We start from the raw sequence: 24,982 nt of genomic DNA on the forward strand, positions 1-24,982 counted from the left end.
TGGACAGGAGCGTATTTGACATGTTCCAAACATTAGCGGGGATGTTGGGAGAGACTGAGACTGGGCCGTATTTCTCCCAGCTGCAGCGCAATCACCTAGCTTCGCTGTCAATGGAGTTCTAGCTTTACTTTCCATCCGCCAAAGACCCACGAAGTGCGAAGGAATGGACCCATTTGGGAATGTCCCAGGTGAAGCGTCCATGTCCGTGCAGGAAGAAGATCAACTCCTTGAGGATACAAATGACGGTGGCCTTAAAAGTATGTTTGAGATAACTTCATCTCTGCTGACCTTCTGGATTAAAATCAAGGCTGAATATCCTGACATAGCCACAAATGCACTGAAAACATTGCTTCCATTTCCAACATCCTATCTCTGCGAAGTAGGGTTTTCCGCAATGACGGCCACAAAAACGAAATTACGGAGTAGACTGGACATAAGGAACATGGCACTGTCTTCCATCACCCCTAGATGGGACCGTCTTGTTGCTGGGAAACAAGCTCAGGGCTCCTCTGATTCAGCGACATGATGAGTTGCAATGTACATCAGCCCCCCCCCCCCCCAATCAAGGCTAAATATCCTGCACTGATGCACCCCCCCCCCCCCCCCCCCCCCCCCCCCCCCCCTGTTGTCTAGACCGCATGTGCCAAGACCAGCTTGGGCATGTTAAAAATATTTAAAAAATACAAAACTGTCAGTAGAGTTGAAAATGCGATGGAAACCCATTTAACTTGTGTTCTTTATTCAGTACATGGGAATTGAACCGCTAAATATATTTTGGTGCACTCCATTATCATGCACAGCCTTTTATCCGCAACAGGTCAATTGGATGGAAACACATCTCTGGTGGTAAAATGCGTAAATTGTTTATATGCATATTTTTTTATATTCACATGACAATCTGTCGCCAATTGGATGGAAACCTAGCTAGTAGAGTACTTAATTGTTACCCAGAAATAAAAATGACTGTATTGGACCTTTAATGAAAATACACTTGTCATTGACTTCTCCCAGTTTTCTCATAACATATTCTACTCAGTGATGATAAGCACTTCCGGATTTCCCATTTGGGCATTTGCCTGGGATTAAATGATTCAGATGAAAGTGAGGATGAAATGAATAGGCTTTTCACTGGGAAGAAAAGCTGTGAGAGAGCAATAAAGCAGGGTGGGACTTATAAAGTCAATGAAACAAGAAACATTATCTTTAGAAACGAGCTCCATAATCCGTGCAATTAAAATGAAATGGCTGACAATGACAGTTAGCTTTTTCCGTTGTGCTACTGCAGCACTTCTCTTGGAAGAATCCTCCAGCAACTGTTTCCTTTGATATCGGAGTGGCTGCTGTGTTGCATGGTCCAGAAAAACACTGCAATGTAATCTAGTATGGTAAGTGGGACAGAGTGTAGACAATTACAATCACATTGGAGATCGTGCTCTGCTTGCACTGTGGCACAAAAACCTAGTGCTAGATGGAAAATATGCATGAAATCATGCCCAACATATGAATCTTGGGATTGTGTGAGGTTTGTGTGAGGTTGTCACGTGTGAAATATTTTCGCTACCTGAGGAGAACAGTAGGCAAGATGGCCTCTGGGTTCAGGTCTCACAGATCACCTAGATCTCAGACACCTCACTGATTGCTGCATTCTCAGGTTCTCCTCTCCATCACATTACTCTTCTGTGAACATCCTCATATGCAGCTACTGTGGAGAATTTAATTTGGGAAACAGAAAGGATGCCCATAGTTTCACTCATATGGATGATAGATGAGGCTGAGATCTCAGATGCAAAAAACTCTCATATTTAAGTTATTCTGATGACGACTCCCTTGAAAGATTGTTCTCTCACACAATCAAAAGACCCAAGCAAGCAGAAAACATAATTTGATGTCTCTGGATGAGGGTACCATTTTAGAAGTTTACATAGTCGAAATAAGTATTTCTATGATTTTCTGGCATATGTGCTATATTTTTTAGGATTATAATTTGTTAGTGTGAAAGGGTAATTATACAAACAGCTCACATTATTGTATTCTTTCTTGATTACACACATTTTTTATGTAATTAACCTAAACCTCAGCTTAATCCATCAAGCAGATACACTGCTGTCTGTCTTTTACATCCTGCTAAACTGATTAGACTCTCTTTGTTTTTTTTCAGTGAGCTAATAAATGTATTTTGATCATAAAGTTATATGGTTTACTAGGTAGCAATTGAAAATAAAGCATTGTTTTCTTTTTGTCTGATGTATTGCGGGGATCTTGAAGCAATATTGGCATTTCCATATAAAAAGCCAAATAAGTGCTAACATGTGAAGTTCATAAGAGCACCTTTGGTGTCAGAAGAGTCTACATGTTTTGAATTAAGGCATTCAGTATATACACTTTTTCAAGCATTTTCACTCCTGAAAAGTAGGAATTAGCGAAGGCTTTGATATCTGGTCAAACAGATGGAAAAGGGGTGTTAGAAAACATCTAGCAAAGTCTTAAAAGGTATTAGAAATAAATCAAACTGATGTTTAAGTTAAGACCCCTGCTGACTAATATCAACATTTATATTTAGTTTTGCAGAAACAATTTGCCTTCTGTAAGTTTAAGAAATATTTCCTAGTGTCTTGTCATTCTGTTACCAAAAACCTGAATATCTTTAAGATATTTTATCATTTCCCTCCCTCATGAGGAGGGGAGATAATGAAAGTTTACAGAAGTAACAAGTAAAGGTAGACTTACTGATAACAATTTCATATATGATTCATTAAGTGATTAAAATGTGTCATTCTGTTACCAAATCGGTAACAGAATTATCCAAAAATCTCTAACAGAATGAATGCAATGGAATTGTCTAGTATGTGAATTCATGGGTGTCACAAACCACAGTTGGGTCACCTGCTACTCTTTCTCCCTTCCACTGGCATACTGTGATGTTCAGCTATAACTGTTTTCTTTCTCCTTCTGTCATGTGGTAGTCATAGCAAGATTGTGAAAACAGTCAACCAAGGACAACCCCTCCCTCTCTTTCTCCCTGTCTCTCGTCTCACTCTCTCCAGTTAATGTCACCTATCCCAGCTCTTACTGACCCATGAGGCCCCTCTCTTTCCATCTTCTGTAACCAACCCTCTCAACCACTGAGCACCGACTGACACTAGACATCCATGGACATTGAAACGTACTTGACATTTGATCAGTCCAAATCTGATCTGTTTTAAAAGTTTTGACATCACAGTACAGTAGAGTACAGTACAACAAAGAAAAGTAGAGTAGAGTAAGTACAATACAGTACAGTTGCACACAGTAGAGTACCGTATAATTTACTATACTGTACTCCCCTCAACTGTACTGTACTATACTCTACTATGCTGTACTGTACCGTGCTGTGCTGTAGTGTACTGAACCCTACTATACTGTACTCTGCTGTGCTGTGCTGACTGTGCTGTGCTCAGTGCTTAGTTTGTCAATAGGGAGGTGCCAGAACAAAAAGTGAGCATGAGAGGGGGTGACCTACCGTAGGGAGCTCTGAGGTACCTGAAAAAAAAATCACCTTCATAATAAAGCATTGCATGCTTATCATCGCATTTACGTATTAGCATCGAGCAGTAGAGTAAAGGGCACTTACAAAAATTGCTTACATAGGGAAACATTCTTAGTAGCCTAGTGTTCGGAAAAAATTGGGTCTTCAATAAACGCATTTCATGCATTTCTGTGTAATTTTACATGACTGGAGACTTCGCAGAATCGTTTTAATACAGCACAAATGATCAAAATGACAGGCTACTTTGACACTGAGAATCTGAGATCAATAAAGAATACTTGAAACCATCAATAGCCTAGGCCTACGTGTGTGGAGAGACACATACTGTAGGCTACAATATAAGGTGGAAATTATAGTTCTAAAAATGCTTTCCAGTTTCACTGACTCACTTAATGATGCGCAGCTCAATCGCCGGTGACGGCTGATGTGTTCCTGCCAAAAAGCCTATCTCTCTCTTGTTGTACTTTGTAAAACAATATTTGGAAGTTGATCAAATATTTTGGTAGCCTTCAGCAGACAGATTAGAGTCTTCTCTTTTCAGCAGGAGCCATTTACTTTCCAACTAGTGTTTTCCCGGGATTGTATTTGAAATATTGTGAAATGCCTGTTTTTTCTGCATGCTGTTCACTGACAGATTTGCAGAGTGTTCTCGACTATAGGCTTTGCTACATACGACCTGGCTACATACAATCCACAGCTAGGCAATAAAAAAAATAAAAAAGCTATTCATCCTCTGTGGCAAAATTATCGGCCTTCTCATGGTGTAGTAGGCTATTCTGAATGATTTCATTTCTTTCTGAACAGACAGAAGAAATTCTATAGCTTTGGCAAATTGATTTAAATTCATCAGGGGTATTGCAGCTCCTCCAGAACCCTTCGCGTGTCTATGATTCTATAAGGAAATAAAAGATTAAGTGCAACTCTGGAGAGCTCAGAGTTACAGGATCATGTCTATCAGAGCAGAGAGAGGGAGCGATCAGTATGGGTCACAATGCACATAAAACCTAGAGGCCAAACAGGGAAATAGTTCCAACTGTTTGTCCACCATTGATTTTCCCCATAGGGGACTTTAGAAACCCTTAAAATAAGGTCTGTGTTTCAAGTAGGCTTACCCTGGCATGTCCTTTTGGTAACTGTGTACATCAACATATTTGCCTGTATTTACCCCCCCCCCCCCAAAATGTGGCTAATGTGGCTATCATAAAGAACTACAAATGTCATGATGATCTGGATGAGACTGCCAAACCGACTGCCAAAGGTAAGAATCTCTGGATTGACTATCTAATGTTAGCTAAATGTAATTATGAATAAATTGGCTACATTTATTTAAATGGACAATTTTGTGAACTGTTTTGTGCAAGTTTTAAATTGACAAAATACTGTACCTGTTAGCAAAGGTGTCAGCTAGAGTTGACATGCACGAGCTTGCAGTGATTTGTCATTTTGCATGATTTCTACTTTGATGCTTAGCATTTTTGAACCTGAGAGTAAATGGAGCTGAATATATTGAAAAAAGTAACCTTGTCTGAGAGAGATTTACATGGTTATCAAAACGTCATGCCAGGGTAAACCTAAACGAAACACAGCCCTTGTTTTAAGTGTTTCTAAAATCCCCTATTGAAAAAATGTATGATGGATAAACGATTGGAACTAGGTTTTATGGGTATTATGATACCTCCACAGTGGGGCTGTATTCTAGTTCTGTGAGAGATACAGGCGTGCTTCTCACACAGCCAAGGCTACATGTTGGTCTCAAGTCAGTGATTAAATTAAGCACTGACTGACTCTACTGTGCTGTATTTTGATATCCAAAGTTGTGAAAAATAGACGTCTATAATTGGTACAGATTTGGTCCAGTCCGGATCAACAAAATTCAGTCTTGTTTGGGGGCAGAACTCATTATACTTTTAGAAAAAAGGGTTCCAAATGGGTTCTTTGGCTGTTCCCATAGGAGAACCCTTTTTGGTTCCAGGTAAAATCCTTTTTGGTTCGAAAGTATAATCCTTTTGGGTTCCATGTAGAACCCTCTTTGGAAAGTGTTGTATGTGGAACCCAAAATAGTTTTACCTGGAACCAAAAAAAGGTCTATACAGAAGATTCTCCTGTGGAGACACCCGAAGAACCCTTTAAGGTTGTAGATAGCACCTTTTTTGCAAAACCACCTCTCATTCAGCATCAACAAAACAAAGGAGATGATCGTGGACTTCAGGAAACAGCAGAGGGAGCACGCCCCGATCCACATCGGGACAGCAGTGGAGAAGGTGGAAAGTTTGAAGTTCCTCGGTGTACACATCACGGACAAACTGAAATGGTCCACGCACACAGACTGTGTGGTGAAGAAGGCACAACAGCACCTCTTCAACTTCAGGAGGCTGAAAAAATGTGGCTTGTCACCTAAAACCCTCACAAACCTTTACAGATGCACAATTGAGAGCATCCTGTTGGGGTGTATCACCGCCTGGGATGGCAACTGCACTGCCCACAACCCCAAGGCTCTCCAGGGGTGTGGTGTGGTCTACACAATGCATCACCGACAGCACTCAATGTCACAGGAAGGTCAAAAAGATCATTAAGGACAACAACCACCCGAGCCAGTGCTGTTCACCCCGTTACCATCCATACATGTGGATCAAACCTGGGAACCGAGAGACTGAAAAACAACTTTTATCTCAAGGCCATCAGACTGTTAAACAGCCAACACTAACACAGAAAGGCTGCTGCCTACATACAGACTTGAAATCATTGGCCACTTTAATAAGTGGATCACAAGTCACTTTAATAATGCCACTTTAATAATGTTTACATGTCTTGCATTACTCATCTCACATGGTATTTTACACAATCTATTGCATCTTGCCTATGCCACTCTTTCATTGCTCATACATATATTTATACATATTCTTATTCCATTCCTTTACTTAGATTTGTGTGTATCAGGTAGTTCTTGTGGAATTGTTAGATTACATGTTAGATATTGCTGCATTGTCGGAACTACAAGAACAAGCATTTCGCTACACTCGCAATAACATCTGCTAACCATGTGTATGTGACCAATACAATTTTATTTCATTTGATTTAAATTGAACAACAGCCAGTGTGTAAAATAATACCCATTACCAAACATGCAAAAGAGGATATTACATGTTCTACCTTTACGTACCTATTCAGAATGATATATTTCTGTATAGTACATAATGATACAAACAAATATACAGTATGGCACATGGAAATCAAGAGAGGGTGGTCTACGGAGATAAAGTATGTGGGATGGGCTGAGAGTAGCTAAGGGGTGGGATTAAAAGCTCATGATCTGTCGTGGCTGGGGCCAAGAGAACATTGTATCATGTATGCCGCATATGTCTGAAGGCCATTTTGTGTGGTGTGTATATAGAATTGTGCTATGTACAGTATGTGAAATGTACGTAGCAAAATATCTGTAAAAACAAGAGGTTGTAGGAACATAAATAATACATGTTTTATTGTTTTATATACGTGTTGAAATTATACATATATACTCTGTATACTATATATATATATATATATATATATAGCATACAGTATATATATAATTTACATCTGCACTGGGTTTGTGTAACATTTTCTGTGGAAATTGTTTAAAGAATTTTTACTTTGCAATCAATTGTTTTTGTTTGGCATACTTTTAAAGAGTCTCACTGTCATTCTTTTACAGTGGAATTGCCTATATCCGTGCTCCTCTTTTGTATTACCTAGAGAAGGATGGCAGATTTGTCATCCAATCATGGCTACATTAGCCTTTTCAAATTAGCTCTAGTCTTCTTCCTCTGTTGAAGTACAGCACGAATGTTACAATGGGAGGGAGCTTCAATAACATTTACATTAGCCAAACATTTGTAAAGCACGTTCAATCTCAAGAACGAATGGAGTAGAATATATATATCACAAAAGATAGGGTACAACCATTTTACACACTAAGACGCAACACAGTGAAACACAATCACAGATGCAATTGTCAGAGCCATGTTTGCCTACTTATATGTGGTTGTTGCATTGAGTAGTGTATAGTTTGTCTGTCTAAGTATATTCATTCCATTTGGGTCATGGGTCACTGGTCACATGTACACTATATAGGCCCACTACCATTCAGAAGCATCTTCAACCTTTATTACATTGTACTCTGTTGGAGGAAAACGATTCCATCTGATGTCCATGAACTAATCCAATCTCCTCGAGAGGTAAATTCTTACTTTAGGAGTGGCTAACCTGGTCATTAGTTACTGAGAGCCAGCACAGGGGGATTGCAAACGTTCATAAATGCATGCCAAACATACGTTTCTGCTTTTCAGACATTGATCATTGTTTGGGTGTTTTGCCCATTTATTAGAAGAATAAATGGGAAACTGACGATCTCGTACAACACTGTGTACAACTCCCTTTACAGAACAGCGCAAACTGGCCCTAACCAGAATAGAAAGAGAAGTGGGAGGCCCCGATGCACAAATGAGCAAGAGAAAAAGTACATTAGTCTAGTTTGAGAAATAGACACCTCACATGTCCTCAACTGACAGCTTCATTAAATAGTACCCGCAAAACACCAGTCTCAGCGTCAACAGTGAAGAGGCGACTCCGGGATGCTGGCCTTCTAGGCAGAATTCCTCTATCCAGTGTCTGTGTTCTTTTGCCCATCTTAATCTATTATTTTTATTGACCAGTCTGAGATATGGATTTTTCTTTGCAACTCTGCCTACAAGGCCAGCATCCCGGAGTCCTGATGAAGATCATCAAAGGTTAATGATTAATTGAATCGCTATTTCCGACTTTTGTGAGCTCTCTCCTTGGCTGGAAAATGACTGTATGTTTTTTTGTGGCTAGGCGCTGTCCTAACATAATCGCATGTCGTGCTGTCGCCGTAAAGCCTTTTTGAAATCGGACACTGTGGTTGGATTGACAAGAAGGTTTTCTTTAAAATTGTGTGTAATACTTGTATGTTTGAGGAATTTAAATTATGAGATTTCTGTTGTTTGAATTTGGCGCCCTGCAATTTCACTGGCTGTTGTCGAGAAAGGAGACATACGTCGCACTGATGACAGTCCCCTCCCTGACAGAGCTAAGCTCTTGCTTCTGGACTGGGTCGAGGTCCTCATTGCTCAGGACCACCACTGGTACCATTGGCGTCCTGGGTCCCTTCCATTACATGGCCAAGGCTGTCCTCTCGTGCCACTTCTTCAACAGGTGCACGTGGTAAATCTGTTGGGGTTTCCGTCTCCCTGGCTGCCATACTCGGTAATTGACAAGTCCCAGCTTCTTGATCACCTCGTATGGTCGTGCATTGTTGCCAGGAACTTACTTTCGGCCATGGGGATTAAGACCAACTCCCTGTCCCCCACCTGGAATTCTCTGGGCTGCGCTCCTCGATTGTAGACCTGGGCTTGGGCACGTCAGGCATTCTCCATATGTTCCCTCATGACTGGCCATATGGCTGTCATCCGCTCCCTCATCGTCTCCACGTGCTCTACCACGTTGCGTAAGGGGGTCAGTTGGGCTTCCCACACCTCCTTGACGAGGTCCAGTAGGCCTTGTGACCTCCTCTCGCAGAGGAGGTTGAAAGGGGACAACCCAGTGGAGGACTGAGGTACTTCTCGAATTGAAAACATTAGGTGGGGAAATAGCTGGTCCCAGTTATTCCCGTCCTGCTCGATGACGTTTCGCAGCATTTGTTTGAGTGTTTTATTGAACCGCTCGATGAGCCCATCCGTCTGTGGGTGGAAGACAGAGTTCCAGATCTGCTTGATCTGCAGGAGAGCACACAAATCTTTCATTAGGCGGGACATAAACTCAGTATCTTGGTCTGTCAGGATCTCGTTCGGGATGCCCACCCGGCTAAAGAGGTATCGCCAGTCACTAACCCCCGGAAGTAGCTGTCCATCCACCGCTATCACTTGGGCGCGGGGGCTTTCAAGTTAGGATCCCCCCACTGGGCCGTCCCAAATTGTCCCTTCAGTTGGCCCCCAGGGTCTGTCTCGACTGGCCACTCGAAATCGAGGAGGGGGAGGCTGGGCTCTTCCTCTCGTGGTTCCCCAGGGTGGTCGGGTTCCGGCACCCCCTCTGACTCCGACTCCGGACCCGTAGATACAGGTTGTTCAACCGTTTGCTTCCGGGCTGCACAGGCGATGGGTCATCCTTGCTCTTGTCTTCTGCCGGCTCTTACCTTCTTCCTCAGCTCGTGCCCCCACAAGGCCGTGAACAGCGGACAATCTTGTCCCATTAGGAGAGGTACCGGCAACTCTGGTACTGCACCCACCATCATCTGGCAGTTCCCTTGTGGTGTCACAATGTTGACCCATACTGTTGGATACCGATTTGTGTCCCTGTGAACACAGGAAATGGACACATCTCCCTACCATGTTCGGTATCCTGGTTCAGCAGGCTCATGGTTAAGAGGGTAACCATACTTCCAGAGTCTAATAGAGCTTCCGTGTCATGTCCATCAACCTTCACCGGAACCATTGGTGCAGTTGATTCGTGGTGTGCCCAACAGGAGGAGACGTTGTTCACTGCATGACCCACCTCGCATCCCGGCTTGCTGATAGCATCTACTCCTCTCGAGCCGGGCAATTCCAGGCAATGTGCCCCCAGGCGCCACACTCAAAACACCTTCTTTGGTCTCCATCTACCTGGGATCGTCGGTAACGGGTCGGGCCTACCCCAGCCATCTCTCACGGTTTTGCGGTCCGTTGGCCCTGCCGACTGTCGGTTCGGGGTACACAGCAGTGGGGCTATCCTTCCGACTCCTCGAACGGGTTGCCGACTCGGCCCGGCTCCTACTCAGCAGGGCCTGAGTGTTCTGATTTGTCTCCACTGCTTCCAGGAGGCCCTCCAAGGTCTGGGGCATGCCATGACTCGCTGCCCTGTTCATGTTGTGGAGTAGTGCCCGTAGGAAGCGATCCAGGACCACTTTGTCTAAGATGGATAGGGTTGATACATCGGTTAGGAGCCATCCCCTGGTGATGTGCAATAGGTCGCTCATCTGGGCTCGGGGGGATGCGTCAGCTATGAACCTCCAGTTGCGGAATAGTTGAGCCCGATGGGGCAGGCTGTACCTGTAGCGGCTGAGTATCTCCCATTTGAGTCCGTTGTAGTTAGCTGCCTGTTCATCATTCAAGTCCCAATATGCCTTTTGGGCATTCCCAGAGAGGAACGGGGCCAGCAGACTGGCCCACTTCTGCCTTGGCCATCATTCCCATAGTGCTGTCCAGGCAAACGTACAGAGGTAGGTTTCGGTGTCGTCATCTTCTGTTAGCTTGATTAAAAACTTGTTTGGATGTGCTTCAGTAGTCGCTCCTCCTTGTAGCTTCCTGATTTCCTCAATGAGGAGGACATTTTGTAGCCGCTGTTGCTCCAGCGTTCGTTCCTGAACCACCTGTTGGGCTTGTTGGCCCGGATGAACTGAGCTATCAACTCGTCCATGTTGATGCTACGTAAACGTCAACCCTGATCTGACCACGTTATCAGAACGCCCGCATTCTCCACCGCTTGTGGCAGACCAGGAGGTTAGGTCAAAACGTTTACACAGATCAGACACGGACAGAGTAGGATTAGCTCAGTTTCAAAGGTGTTTATTAAAATAATAGTCCAAAAGAAAATAATCTCTGGGATACCGTCTTCTGGGCTCTGGGTCTTGCTGTATCCTGTGGGGATCAAAAACTGAACTCCCTCCTGTTACCTCTGGTACCGTCCCCAACTATACAGGAGTCCTTTCCTCCCCCAGTCTCTCTCCTGTGTGCTGCCTTTCTGGCAGCTTTATGGGACTTGTACAGCTGGTGAGCAATCAGCCCTTGATTACTCACCAATCCCCAATCAGCCCCAATTAGTCCTGGCCAGAGAGCCCGTTGAGACCTTGCAAGTCCAGCAGATGGAGCCATCGCCTCGTGCTGTATACTCAGTCTGTCACCAGGCCTCGACGAGTCTCCCCCTGGTGGCTGACCTGCTGTACGCCACTATATATATATATATATATATATATATTAATATATATATATTAATATATATATATATTAATATATATATATTTGATTTTATGCATGTTTTTTTCTTCACATTTTCAAACAGTCCATTTTCCGACAGGGCTATACATTTGATTTTTTTTCTCGCCTGAGTAGCCTCGTTTCACTGCCAAAAATAAAATTAAACATCTAGTGTACAGCGAAATAACAACACAATGTCAAATACATGTAGTCTCGTCAAATAATTAACATCCAATCACATTAACCGTTACTCTCTTGCGGGAATTCCACTAACGGTCCGTATGTAGCCAAATGTAGCTGCTGCTCATATTGGTATCTGTGCTGATGCCGCAAAAACCATGACAGGGAGACATAGTGGATTGTTAAAGCGCGTGCAAGCACTCCTGATGCTATTTGGGTACACTGCAGCATCCACCGAGAGGCTCTTGCTGCCAAGGAAATGCCTGACAGCTTGAAAGATGTTTTGGACACTGCCGTGAAAGTGGTTCACTTTCATAATCAAGGTCCCCGAACTCTTGTGTATTTTCTGCACTATGCAATGATATGGGCAGCGACCATGTAATGCTTTTACAACAAATGTGTGCTGGTTATCAAGGGGCAAAGTATTGACACGTTTTTTTAAAATTGAGAGACAAGTTTTCTTTACTGACCATAATTTGCACTTGTCTCAGCACTTGCATGATGACGAGTTTCTCTCATGACTGGCCTATCTGGGGGATGTTTTTTCTCACCTGAATGATCTGAATCTAGGATTACAGGGACTCTCCGCAACTATATTCAATGTGGGGGACAGAATTGAGGCTATAATTAAGAAGTTGGAGCTCTTCTCTGTCTGCATTAATAACAAGGACAACACACAAGTCTTTAAATCATTGTATGATTTTTTTTGTGTGCAAATGAACTCAAGCTTACGGACAATGTCAGAGGTGATATAGCGAAGCACCTGAGTGAGTTGGGTGCGCAATTCAGCAGGTACTTTCCCCAAAAGGATGACACAATCAACTGTATTCGTTATCCCATTCATGCCCCGCCTCCAGTCCACTTACGGATATTTGAACAAGAGAGCCTCATTGAAATCGCAACAAGCGTTTCTGTGAAAATTTTATTTAATCAGAAGCCACTGCCAGATTTCTGGATTGTGGTGCATTCAGAGTATCCTGCCTTGGCAAATTGTGATGTTAAGACACTGACGCCCTTTGCAACCACGTACCTATGTGAGAGTGGATTCTCTGCCCTTACTAGCATGAAAACTAAATACAGGCACAGAAAAGGATTTAAGACTGAGACTCTCTCCAATACAACCCAACATTGCAGAGTTATGTGCATCCTTTCAAGCACACCCTTTCAAGCACACCCTTCTCATTAACCTGTGGTGAGTTATTCACAATTTTCAATTAACTAATAAGGTTTTATATTTAAGTTAAATAAAGAGCAACATTATTGATTATTATTATATTGTTATTTGTGCCCTGGTTCTATAAGAGCTATGTCACTTCTATGTCACTTCCACGAGCTAGGTTGGGACAAAAACTCACACTCATTCTTATGTTAAATAAATGTATTGTGTGGCAGGCTTTCAATGATGACAAAAAAACAACATTAACATACAGCCTATCTGCTGCCGGGAGGAGAGAGAATTATCCATATAACTTAACTTCCTCCTAAATTCCTTAATGTAATTTCCTCATCTTATTTTACCATACACAGATATATTTTAAACGGATTGCATCAAAAACAATATTTTTCTCACCTCATAGCCTCTTACATACATGTTAATGTTGGCATACTCTTATCGAAATGAACATTCACTCATTTTGACTCGAGCCTCCTCCTGCTTGTAGCTGTCCAGCTACTTTGTTGCTGAAACGGTCTAGAGCGCAGCAAGAGGAGCAGCAAAACTAGTTACACTACTTTACAAAATCACACACACACACGCGCACATACTTCAAGAAAAATACTAGAACTGCCATGGCTTGAAACCAACTCATGAAATACTAGAGATATACGTTAAGAGAGGAGAGAAAGAGGAGGAGAGAGCACGAGAGAGAGATTCTACGGGCTGAGCATCTGTGAAGGACTGCTGATGGGGGAGTGGTTTACTTTTCCACTGGGCTTCAAACACACTGCATGATTCCGTCCGCGCTAGGGACATTTGAAGGCATCGCTTTCATGAGATTTACTCTCTTCCTACAACATAAGGATATATCACAGTAGGGAGAATGGAATTGCGAAAGCTGTCTCGGTTATACATCTTCATTGTCTGTCTTTTGAGTGCCTCCAGCTCTGCGTCCGCCGCCAGTCACTGTGAGTATCAGAAGTTGCTTACCAGTACCACTGGTTTTGGAAATGAAACCGCGCGCGTTTTGTGACATGCTTTTTGCTGTAGTCTTATGACTCATATGGGTGAAAACATAGATGTATGCTGAAAAGCCCGAAGAAGCAAAAGCCTAGATAATAACGTTATAGCTATGTTTCTTTTTACAAGTAAATGTATACGTGTAGGGCCGTGTGTTGCAACTATAACGTGAAACATTGGATTCCTTGTCTTTCTAGTGTAGTTTAAGATTACACCGTTTTGATTTGGCTATTGAAATATCAGTAAATTGTATTCTATAACCTATAATTGCAGCATAATTAGCAGTAACATAATTTGGTGGAAATTATATTCACCCCAGCATCGTTGGCATTTGTTGCTATCTCTGATATGTCGTATTAAATTATCATTCAATTGTCTTTGATTTGTTGTGCCAGCATCTGTTTAGTCCAGTTGTTTGGATGTTGTTGTCGCTAGTGGTCGTCCTTCCTCACCTGAGTTTTTAGGTGGAGGATAAGTGGTGTATTGTGCAAAATCGGTAACGATTTGTTATAACTCCATATCAAACATGTTAAACAACTATATCATTGATTCGTGCATGATTCATTAAGTTATTGAAGGAAATTAACTTAAAATACTAATTGTTATCCAAAACATAGAGTTGATGGGTGGCTTTGAGACCTGGTACCTGTGAGATAGGCTTAAAAGCAGTTTATTCTAGTGATGTAACCCAGTGAACTGAGCTAAACTGACAGCTAGATTATTCATTTATGACCTTCTTGTGGTCACTCAAATGTATCCAGTGATCAGAATTGACATGCTGCTCAGAGATGAAATGGCTAGATTCTCCTAGAGGACAAGCAAATGGCCGTTCTCATATTTACCTTTGAGAAACAAAAGGAGAAGCCCAATATCCATCATGGGTGGTTTGTGTAGCCCCTGTGTCAGGTGACAGAGATAATGGCAGCCACATCCTCCCAGAGGAGCATGTCCTCATGCTCCTAGGTCTGGTGTCCTATGAAGGCTACCGGATCCGTTGCTTGCAAATATTCATAATTGATACTGAACATCTACTAAATAACCTATTTCATCCAATGATTTCCAGCATATGCTGCTGGGCCCGTGGGCCTGTAATCTTACTGCTATTCAAATGGTTCACAGTGAAGTTCAGCAGGTGGTTGGACTTGCTTTATCATTTGCCTTATCTTATTTTTATAAAGGCCAAAGTGTGGTGCTTGAAAGGGAAAGTTTCCAGCTGGGAGTGAAATTATGATTTTGAAAGTTGCCTTTGGATGAAAACAGCAGGGGCTTTCATTGCCAGAGCTGTCTCTTGACATCACTCACTTCACCATGCCTCTGTGGGTGGAATATTGCTCCAGGTTTACAGTAATACTATCACAGCTACTATAGCCCACAATATTATGCACATACTTATATTGCTAACAGTATAAACAGTCACACGGACAACACCATACTATCTTTTATTTGCTTGGATTTTCCGTTCGGTTTCTGATTGTATTATCTTTTTGAGCAGACCTTTCAGAGTAAATTACATATATCCCATAGCAGAGGCACTTACTGAAGTACATTTGGTAAAGTACTGTACCATCCCACATTGCAGCAAAGATGACAGCATCATATTGATGCATGCATGTGTAAAAGCAGTCCTGAGTCCTCACCATATTCTACTAGCTGATTAATGCAAAGCAGGCACTCACTCAGTCTCTAGAATGGAAGGAACTCCTACTGTTGTAGAGATTCATAAAAGGGTGATGTATTTATCGAGAGATAAATGAGGCAGAACACCGCAGTAGGGAGCTCCCACTTCCTCCAATGTGTAGACTGAAGTCTCCAGTATTTGCATAAAAAAATCTAATAAATTATAAACCTTTATTTAACTAGGCAAGTCAGTATGGAGAAAGAGCTCAGCTAGCTAGAGCCTGGGAGATCCAAACCGGCAGAGGCAATGAGTGTTCAAAAGTACATCACATGAATGGGTCAATGTACAGTGCATACTGTACATAATAACATGGCAAGGCCATGGCACACAGTAGAAGTAAAATGAGATGTTAGTCACTACACATAATTATCCAATTAAATGTTTTCCCTTCTCGATAATGGTTCTGGATTTCCTTAACATATCTGACTTTGCGTAATGGTCCAATTATGGTAATTTATTAGACAGTATAGTGCTGTCATTACTGTTGCTGGTAGTGGATCAGAGATGGACAGCACACGTGCAGTTACATATGGAAATATAGACCAATATTATCTACCCAGTGGTATGGTGGATGGCATACCGCAAAACAGATTGACATTCAACAAAATATCCAAATGAAAGGGCACCCACTGATAAAGACAGCAGCATCTTATGAGCTACTCTGTTGATAGGGTTATTGAATGTGTGACTTGGGGCTAGTACAGTCCTAAAGGCAAAGGTGCTCTCATCCATGTTCTGCTTTGTTCATTGTGTGGATCTACACACACAGCCAAGAATCACATAGACAATATGACGTCTATGAATCAGGTTGATTATAATACATTTTATTTTCAGGACGCCTTATTCATAGAGATTCCTACATGTTTCCCAGAAGTTAGAGTTCAATTACTACATGGTTAATTAAGTGAAACATGTTTCTCTGTCTTTTGTTCTATTTAGTGTGGATGGCTGGATGTGGATGGATGGGGCTGTTTTGCAATTCCTTTCATGTGTGACTTTGAGGAGCATGTTGTTAATTTGAAATGCCAAGAAAAAAGACTGTGGTTCTTTCAAGGTGTTGACAATCATCACATTAGAATGCAGTTCTTGGCAACCTCCGGCTTGTGCTATAGACGGGGGTTACGTTTGGTACAGGAGTCAACAGTTAACTCACCCTTGAATGTAGCCTAATATATTTAGAGATAGTATGGTCGAGGAGTATGCCTTGTTAAGCTAATGAATGAAGAAAGGGGTATGGCAGTATTAAACCAATGATATACTTACTGTATGTTGGAATATCTCCCTAGTTGTTGCTATGGTACACCCCATTATGTAAAAGTATCTTTGTACGGTGTTGTTTTTTGCTCCCCTACCATACACTTGTGCTTGTTCATGTTATCGCCCCACGGCCACACATAATATACTGTATGTGCTGAATACCGTAGGGAGAATGAAGTCTATTTTATCACTGTATTTAACCTTTATTTTGACAAGGAGTCAGTGCTGAGACCGAGGTCTCTTTTCCAGATGAGCCCTGTATAGCACCACAATACACTTCAAAATGCACATTCATATACACAATAAAATACATATGTTACTATACACAACAATATACCAAGAAACAGAAGCATTTCTCAATAAAAAGGTCCCCTAACAACTGTCGTAATTACGCTAGAGGCACCAATTCCTCCAAATTGAAAGTGTATTGTAGATCATTCCACACGTAAGGTCCAAGGCAATTATAGGCTATTTTACCTAACTCACCAAGGAGTCTCCAGAGTTAACCAACCTTGTGAACGGGTTTGATAACGTGTCATTTTAAGTCTTAACAGTGATGTTAAGTAAGTTGGAAGTTTGAGGAGCAGGGCTTTGTAAACAAAAAAGACCGTAATGATATGATCTACGTGACTTCAAAGAAATTCAGTCAACCTTTTGGTAAAGAATACAGAAATGACTAATAAAACTGTCTCCTGTGATAAAACGAAGGGCACTATAAAAAACGTCATCCAAGGTTTTAAGAGTAGAGGCAGCTGCACTTTGATAAATAGTATCACCATAATAAAGAACAGGTGGGTTGACTGCCCAACCTGCTTCCTGTTGACTGGAGAGAGACAATATCTATTTAAATAAAAAATTCAATTCTTAATTAACAAGCTCAGTCATGTTTTTTTTTTAAACAATAAATCATTGTCAGTCAAAATACCAAGGTATTTGCATCTTGAATCCATCTCCAAAGTTTTTCTGCAGCCTGTGTGTTCACCTAAAATCATGTGACCAGGATGTGCAACAATTGTATTATCTTTGGGTTGTTTATGATACATATATTTGGTCTGGACAGAGGAGAGCTAACTGGTATTGTGCAATGCTAAAATCAAACCCCCCAAAAAACGAACAATATATGATATAAGGCTATTTAGAGCAATAATATATTGCCCCCCCCCCCCCCCCCCCTGGGAGAGGAAAAATCTATTTGATGAATGTGGCGCCGGTGGAGGCCTTTGCATTTCCAATCGTATCGCTCTCACACTGATGGTACACCATTCCCGATCTATAGAGTGCAATGAATATGCTACAAATAGCTGTATAGTCCGTAAGTTCCATCTTCTATTTATTTCTGGTGTTACTGGCAAAGGATTGCTAAGGATTACAAGTGACCACTTACTATTGACCGTGCCGATAAGAGAATACTGGTGCTATGCAGGGCTTTGACTGCGTGATAAGAATAACCAGGTAATGTTTCCGTACTTTCCATCTCCAAAGTAGACTGAGCAGACAGGAAGCACGGTTTAAACTTGGGAATACCGCCAGACATTTTCTGTCAGTAGCTACTACTCTGTAACTCCTCATTTCTGTGAGAAGGAATCTCATACACACAGTTTTCAATTGATGATCCAGGGCTTGATGATACAGGTGGATCCTGCAAACGTTTTGAGCAGGACTCATGATTGAGCCAGACAGGTAGCTATTGCAGCATAGCTTCTGTAACAATATGACCAAATTAGTACATCTGGGTTTGGGAATTGATGTTCTGAAAGTGAACAGACAAAAATGTATCTAATCTGAAACCTGCTGTCTTTATTTTGACCATCTTTGGACAGCTTTTAAATTTATTTCTCCAGAAAGTATTGTATGAGTTATTTCCCAGTTCTAGTGAAGGTGAGCCTTCAACACTTAATCTGCATGTATTTAAATGTAAGCGGGCTTGGTGACATTTCCACAGGCAGGCGAGAGGATGGCCGTATCAGGACCACCATCTGGGGCTGCTTGGATATGGAAGCCAAGCTGTCATTTTTGTCCAATGGGAGTCTCTCTTTTCCAATCTAGTATTCACCAGGGGCTAATCAGCCAGTAACCTATGGTTTCTTTGCATAGTGACACATAGTGTTGGCTAATGGTGAGTTCAGTGTGGGGTAGTGTATCACACAGAGGTGACACAACCAGAAAGACTAATCAGAAAGGGATATGTATCAAAAGAGCAGCTGCACCGCCATCTATGCCAACTTGATAATGAAATGAAAAATGAACAGAGTTGTTGACAATGTTTCACAGTGTGTTACTTCTCCTTTGTGCCTTGATTGAGAATTCTCACCAGCAGTGTAAAATCTCTTGAATTTATGAAGTGAGTGATAGTCACGTGATCGCTCGGTCTGTAAGTAAACCTAAACATATCAGCCTTCAGATCAGTTATCAACACTTTCTCTCTAAACTATGTTTTGCTGCTCACTCTATCAGACACATTATTGGAAATTAAGTGCTACAGTACAGTGCTGTGTTTCTCAATCACACGTATCGACCGGCACTTCCTCAAATTCAGCCTGCGTCTGTAGCTAATTGTCAAACGATACCTCAGCCATACTCAATGTTTCTGCCTGAACAGAGATGAGATGGGACCAGTCTATAAATACATGTGAGGTATCGTATTCTGCTTTATCGATACTACCCGGAGGTATACATCCATTCTTTACTGGATCATGTCATTGTTCCTCTGGATCCTTTTGGAGTGATGCATCGTGGGTAGACAGGGCGGTAGACGCTGCCTGCTGTGCCTAGCACACAGGAAGCTCATTTGAGCATCTTTGTCTTCTTCAAGTCTCTCCATATAGTTCCATAGAGATAATAATGGATTTAGGATTTAAGGATCTTATTTGGATAGCCATTAGCTGTTGCAAAAGCAGTTTTTTCTCCCGTTTAGTCTCAGAATTGAAACAGCTCCACAACTTCTGCTCTGACCATGCTGCTAGTCATCGGCAGGTGCGCTGGGGCCTGAAACGGAGCTAAAAATATTCCAGCCGCATACGCTACAAAAGGCAGTTTGTTGGCGTAATTGAGCTTGATTTCTTTGTGGAGCGCTGTTTGTTTAGCACAAAGACTAGGAGGGGATGCTGGCTAATGAGCAGTGTGAGGGATGGAAGTAAACTCAGGGGCCTTTGTGTTGTAAAAAGTTGTTGCACATTTTGAAGAGAGCAAGTTAGGTGAAGTAGATTGGGTTTGAAAGTCACGTTTGAGATCTAGCAAAAAGCTTGAATAAATATAGTGTGAAAAGCAGAATCAAGGGCAGTATTTTGTGGATTTGAATGAGCTAAATCTGGCCATCAAATTTGACTGGATAATGTGGTTGTTTTTCCAAAACTGACAATAAAACTCACAAATTACATTTGGTTTTGTACTCTAATGTGCAGTCATATTGATGTTTTCAACCTGAAAATAGCCTAACTTCCTTCCACTTGAATAGTCTTCCCACTAAATTAAGTATGGGTCATTGTGTTACATGACAAAAATATGTTCTTTATGGGCCTTGAGGAAGTGTATAGGCCAAGGAGAGGAAAGAGAGCTCACAGTGTGCATCTAAATGTGTTCACAGCCATCTATCTTCCCATGCATCACTGGATGATGACACACCTTGGGGAACAGAGGGAAGTGGAAGGGAGTGCAGCCTCTTTTCTTTTTTTAAATCCCAAACACAATCACTGATAACCCCAGCTATGTTCTACTAGCCTGGAGGTGTCAAGATGTCTCTCACTGGTGTGGATACTAAAATCACAGTGTCGTTATACCCTATCAGGATCTACTGTACAAGCTATGAGTTTATAGAAAGGGCTGGCTCCTGGTTCAGCTTTCTTTTCCAACTTTGTTTGTGTTTGTTTCTGTTCATCTCGGTGTGTGTATGTGAGTGTGTGTGTGTGTGCGTGTGTGTGTGTCTGCTTATGGGAGTGAGTGTTTAAGATTTAAGCCCAAGCACTTTGCATAGCGAGTGTGCCGTGGCACGATCACATTCATAGCTAGGATAGATTTTCAATTATCCCAAGGCAAGGAGGCACTGAGCAGAGCAGTACAGCTTTGCAGGCAAATCATCCTCTACCCATAATTCTTCCTGATTGACAGCCCAGCTATTGGCTCGGTGCCAAATAACTAGAGGCTATAAACAAAAACACTGTTCATAAAACACAAATTTTATAAGTGAGCTACCGTAATTGTCTTTGTATTCAGGGGCCTCTTAGAGTTATGTCCTTGCCGATTGCTTTACGTTATATGCTGCTGTGACACAAACATATTATTGGTGTACCCTTTCCACTGTACAAAGGTCTCATAGGTGTGTTAAGATTTGGTGTAACCATCAGATGAAATGGAGCAGGTACTTTTACAGAAGTGAAAGACTAACCTGACATTGATGAAGATGTTTGTGAGAAGGCCGTCAGGATCAAAGGTGCTTGCTTTGTTTCAAAGTGGTTGCATGATCCCCAGAGTCTGATGGGTTGTGTGAGAGATGGAGAGATGGATAGATAGAAATAGAAAGAGATAGACAGAGTCATGCTTAGAGTGCTTAAGTAGTGGGCAGGGATGATTAAAACATTTTACTACACTGGGCTAAATCCGAGATGTAATGTATTACATGTTGAGGTTGCATCCCAATATTACACTTTATATACATCACAAAATAATGAAATTCTAACATAACCATCTGACCAAGTTTTTTTGAAATTATGTTTATTATTTATGAAAATTAGGAAAAATAGGAATTACATCCCACCCATGAGGCCATTACAGGCAATTTGGTCATTTGACTGCAGGAAATGGCTACAATGTAATGTAAGGATTTTCACTAGAAACAGAAAACATATTTGCCACACAATGTTTAATAACATTAGGATAAAAACGTATGATTCCTTGTGAAATGATGGGATTTTTCTCAAAAGTTGGGCATCTGTGGCTATATTGCTGCATGTATATATAAGCTGTTTTTTAAAATTATATCTATATCCTTTAAAACAAAAACAGCTTGATCCACTTGAGTCAATCTGTAAATCAACATTTAGAGACATCTGCTGGCAAGTGATATAAGTGCAGTCAATTCAGGTCAGCTGAAATGTGGTGGGCTGTCTGTCCTCAAAGATACTTCCAAAGTGTCGCAAACAGGCTCCTGCTGTCATTTTCAACATGAAGTTGTTGTCTACCAGATGAATGTTCATTAGTTACTGCAGATGTTTCCCGGATAAATTCAACATGGAGTGGATGGAATCCAAAACAAAATGATGTAAAGAGAGAAATCGATGAATGAGTCACTGATGGAGAGAGTACAGTGATCATTGTAATCAAGCTGTTGCCAGTTATTTTTATGTCCTGGGATCCTCTTTAGCAGCCACACAGTGATGCACCAGAAGCCACACTGCTCAGTGGAAACAACAAAGGAGAGTTGTAGTGCAGTAGCTAGCTAAGTGAATGAGCTCCACCCCATTCACTGCTCTTATTGGGGCCTGGCAGGCAGGGCTGGATCAGTGGAAGATGAGGCCGACAAGTTCAGATCACTGACCTCTTAATCTCCTTCTGCCTGGTGGAAGTGATCTAATCTGATGGATTAGGAGGAACACTACTGACACTCGCACGTGCACACACATGCACACACACACACACACACACACACACACACACACACACACACACACGCACGCACACACACAAACACATAGGGCTGCCTAGCGTACTGTGGATTCTACTGTCCTCTTTTTAGGGGTCACTGCTTGAGTTAATGGACTGCTGGGGAGAGATGGGGAGAGATTTGTGGAGTGGTTAAGTGAGGCAGCCCCGCTATTTTAGCAGTACTTGCATTTAGACCCCATACCGTGCTGCGCTTGCAGGCACAAACATAATTTTCCATAAAATTGCGAACAATAAGTGATCATATATTTCACCTGGTTTCACCTGGTCAGTCTGTCATCCTAATGTTTTGTACACTCAGTGTATACTGTGTATATATATATATATATATATATATATATATATACATATATATACACATATATACATATACATATATATATATATATACAGTGGGGGAAACAAGTATTTGATACACTGCCGATTTTGCAGGTTTTCCGACTTACAAAGCATGTAGAGGTCTGTAATTTTTATCATAGGTACATTTCAACTGTGAAAGACGGAATCTAAACAAAAATCCAGAAAATCACATGTATGATTTTTAAGTAATTCATTAGCATTTTATTGCATGACATAAGTATTTGATCACCTACCAACCAGTAAGAATTCTGGCTCTCACAGACCTGTTAGTTTTTCTTTAAGAAGCCCTCCTGTTCTCCACTCATTACCTGTATTAACTGCACCTGTTTGAACTCGTTACCTGTATAAAAGACACCTGTCCACACACTCAATCAAACAGACTCCAACCTCTCCACAATGGCCAAGACCAGAGAGCTGTGTAAGGACATCAGGGATAAAATTGTAGACCTGCACAAGGCTGGGATTGGCTACAGGACAATAGGCAAGCAGCTTGGTGAGAAGGCAACTTCTGTTGGCGCAATTATTAGAAAATGGGAGAAGTTTAAGATGACGGTCAATCAACCCCGGTCAGGTGCTCCATGCAAGGTCTCACCTTGTGGGGCATCAATGATCATGAGGAAGGTGAGGGATCAGCCCAAAACTACACGGCAGGACCTGGTCAATGACCTGAAGAGTGCTGGGACCACAGTCTCAAAGAAAACCATTAGTAACACACTACGCCATCATGGATTAAAATCGTGCAGTGCACGCAAGGTCCCCCTGCTCAAGCCAGCGCATGTCCAGGCCCATCTGAAGTTTGCCAATGACCATCTGGAGGATCCAGAGGAGGAATGGGAGAAGGTCATGTGGTCTGATGAGACAAAAATAGAGCTTTTTGATCTAAACTCCACTCGCCGTGTTAGGAGGAAGAAGAAGGATGAGTACAACCCCAAGAATACCATCCCAACCGTGAAGCATGGAGGTGGATACATCATTCTTTGGGGATGCTTTTCTGCAAAGGGGACAGGATGACTGCACCGTATTGACGGGAGGATGGATGGGACCATGTATTGGCCAACAACCTCCTTCCCTCAGTAAGAGCATTGAAGATGGGTAGTGGCTGGGTTTCCAGCATGACAACGACCCGAAACACACAGCCAGGGCAACTAAGGAGTGGCTCCGTAAGAAGCATCTCAAGGTCCTGGAGTGGCCTAGCCAGTCTCCAGACCTGAACCCAATAGAAAATCTTTGGAGGGAGCTGTAAGTCCGTATTGCCCAGCGACACCCCCGAAACCTGAAGGATCTGGAGAAGGTCTGTATGGAGGATTGGGACAAAATCCCTGCTGCAGTGTGTGCAAACCTGGTCAAGAACTACAGGAAACGTATGATCTCTGTAATTGCAAACAAAAGTTTCTGTACCAAATATTAAGTTCTGCTTTTCTGATGTATCAAATACTTATGTCATGCAATAAAATGCAAATTAATTACTTAAAATTCATACAATTAGATTTTCTGGATTTTTGTTTTAGATTCCGTCTCTCACAGTTGAAGTGGACCTATGATAAAAATTACAGACCTCTACATGTTTTGTAAGTAGGAAAACCTGCAAAATCGGCAGTGTATCAAATACTTGTTCTCCCCACAGTGTATATATATATATATATACACAATGCATAAAAAAATAAGGGAACACTTAAACAACACAATGTAACTCCAAGTCAATCACACTTCTGTGAAATCAAACTGTCCACTTAGGAAGCAACACTGATTGACAATACATTTCACATGCTGTTGTGCAAATGGAATAGACAACAGGTGGAAATTATAGGCAATTAGCAAGACATCCCCAATAAAGGAGTGGTTCTGCAGGTGGTGACCACAGACCACTTCTCAGTTCCTATGCTTCCTGGCTGATGTTTTGGTCACTTTTGAATGCTGGTGGTGCTTCCACTCTAGTGGTAGCATGATACGGAGTCTACAACCCACACAAGTGGCTCAAGTAGTGCAGCCCATCCAGGATGGCACATCAATGCGAGCTGTGGCAAGAAGGTTTGCTGTGTCTGTCAGCGTAGTGTCCAGAGCATGGAGACAGGCCAGTACATCAGGAGACGTGGAGGAGGCCGTAGGAGGGCAACAACCCAGCAGCAGGACCGCTAGCTCCGACTTTG

The 24,982-nt window shown here is 42.0% G+C and overlaps 1 protein-coding gene across 1 annotated transcript in view; it reads left to right on the plus strand.

Annotated features, from left to right (window-relative positions):
* The first annotated feature begins 13,638 nt into the window (after positions 1–13,638).
* The window catches only part of LOC109902659 (contactin-associated protein-like 5), a 64,302-nt gene continuing 52,958 nt past the window's right edge, over positions 13,639–24,982 (plus strand). Inside the window, exon 1 of the mRNA XM_020499220.2 lies at positions 13,639–13,833. Coding sequence (XP_020354809.1) covers positions 13,749–13,833 — 85 coding nt within the window. The 5' untranslated portion in view covers positions 13,639–13,748. The remainder of the gene's footprint in view (positions 13,834–24,982) is intronic.

This window comes from Oncorhynchus kisutch, linkage group LG2 (assembly GCF_002021735.2).
Source record: "Oncorhynchus kisutch isolate 150728-3 linkage group LG2, Okis_V2, whole genome shotgun sequence".
Classification (NCBI taxonomy): Eukaryota; Metazoa; Chordata; class Actinopteri; order Salmoniformes; family Salmonidae; genus Oncorhynchus; species Oncorhynchus kisutch.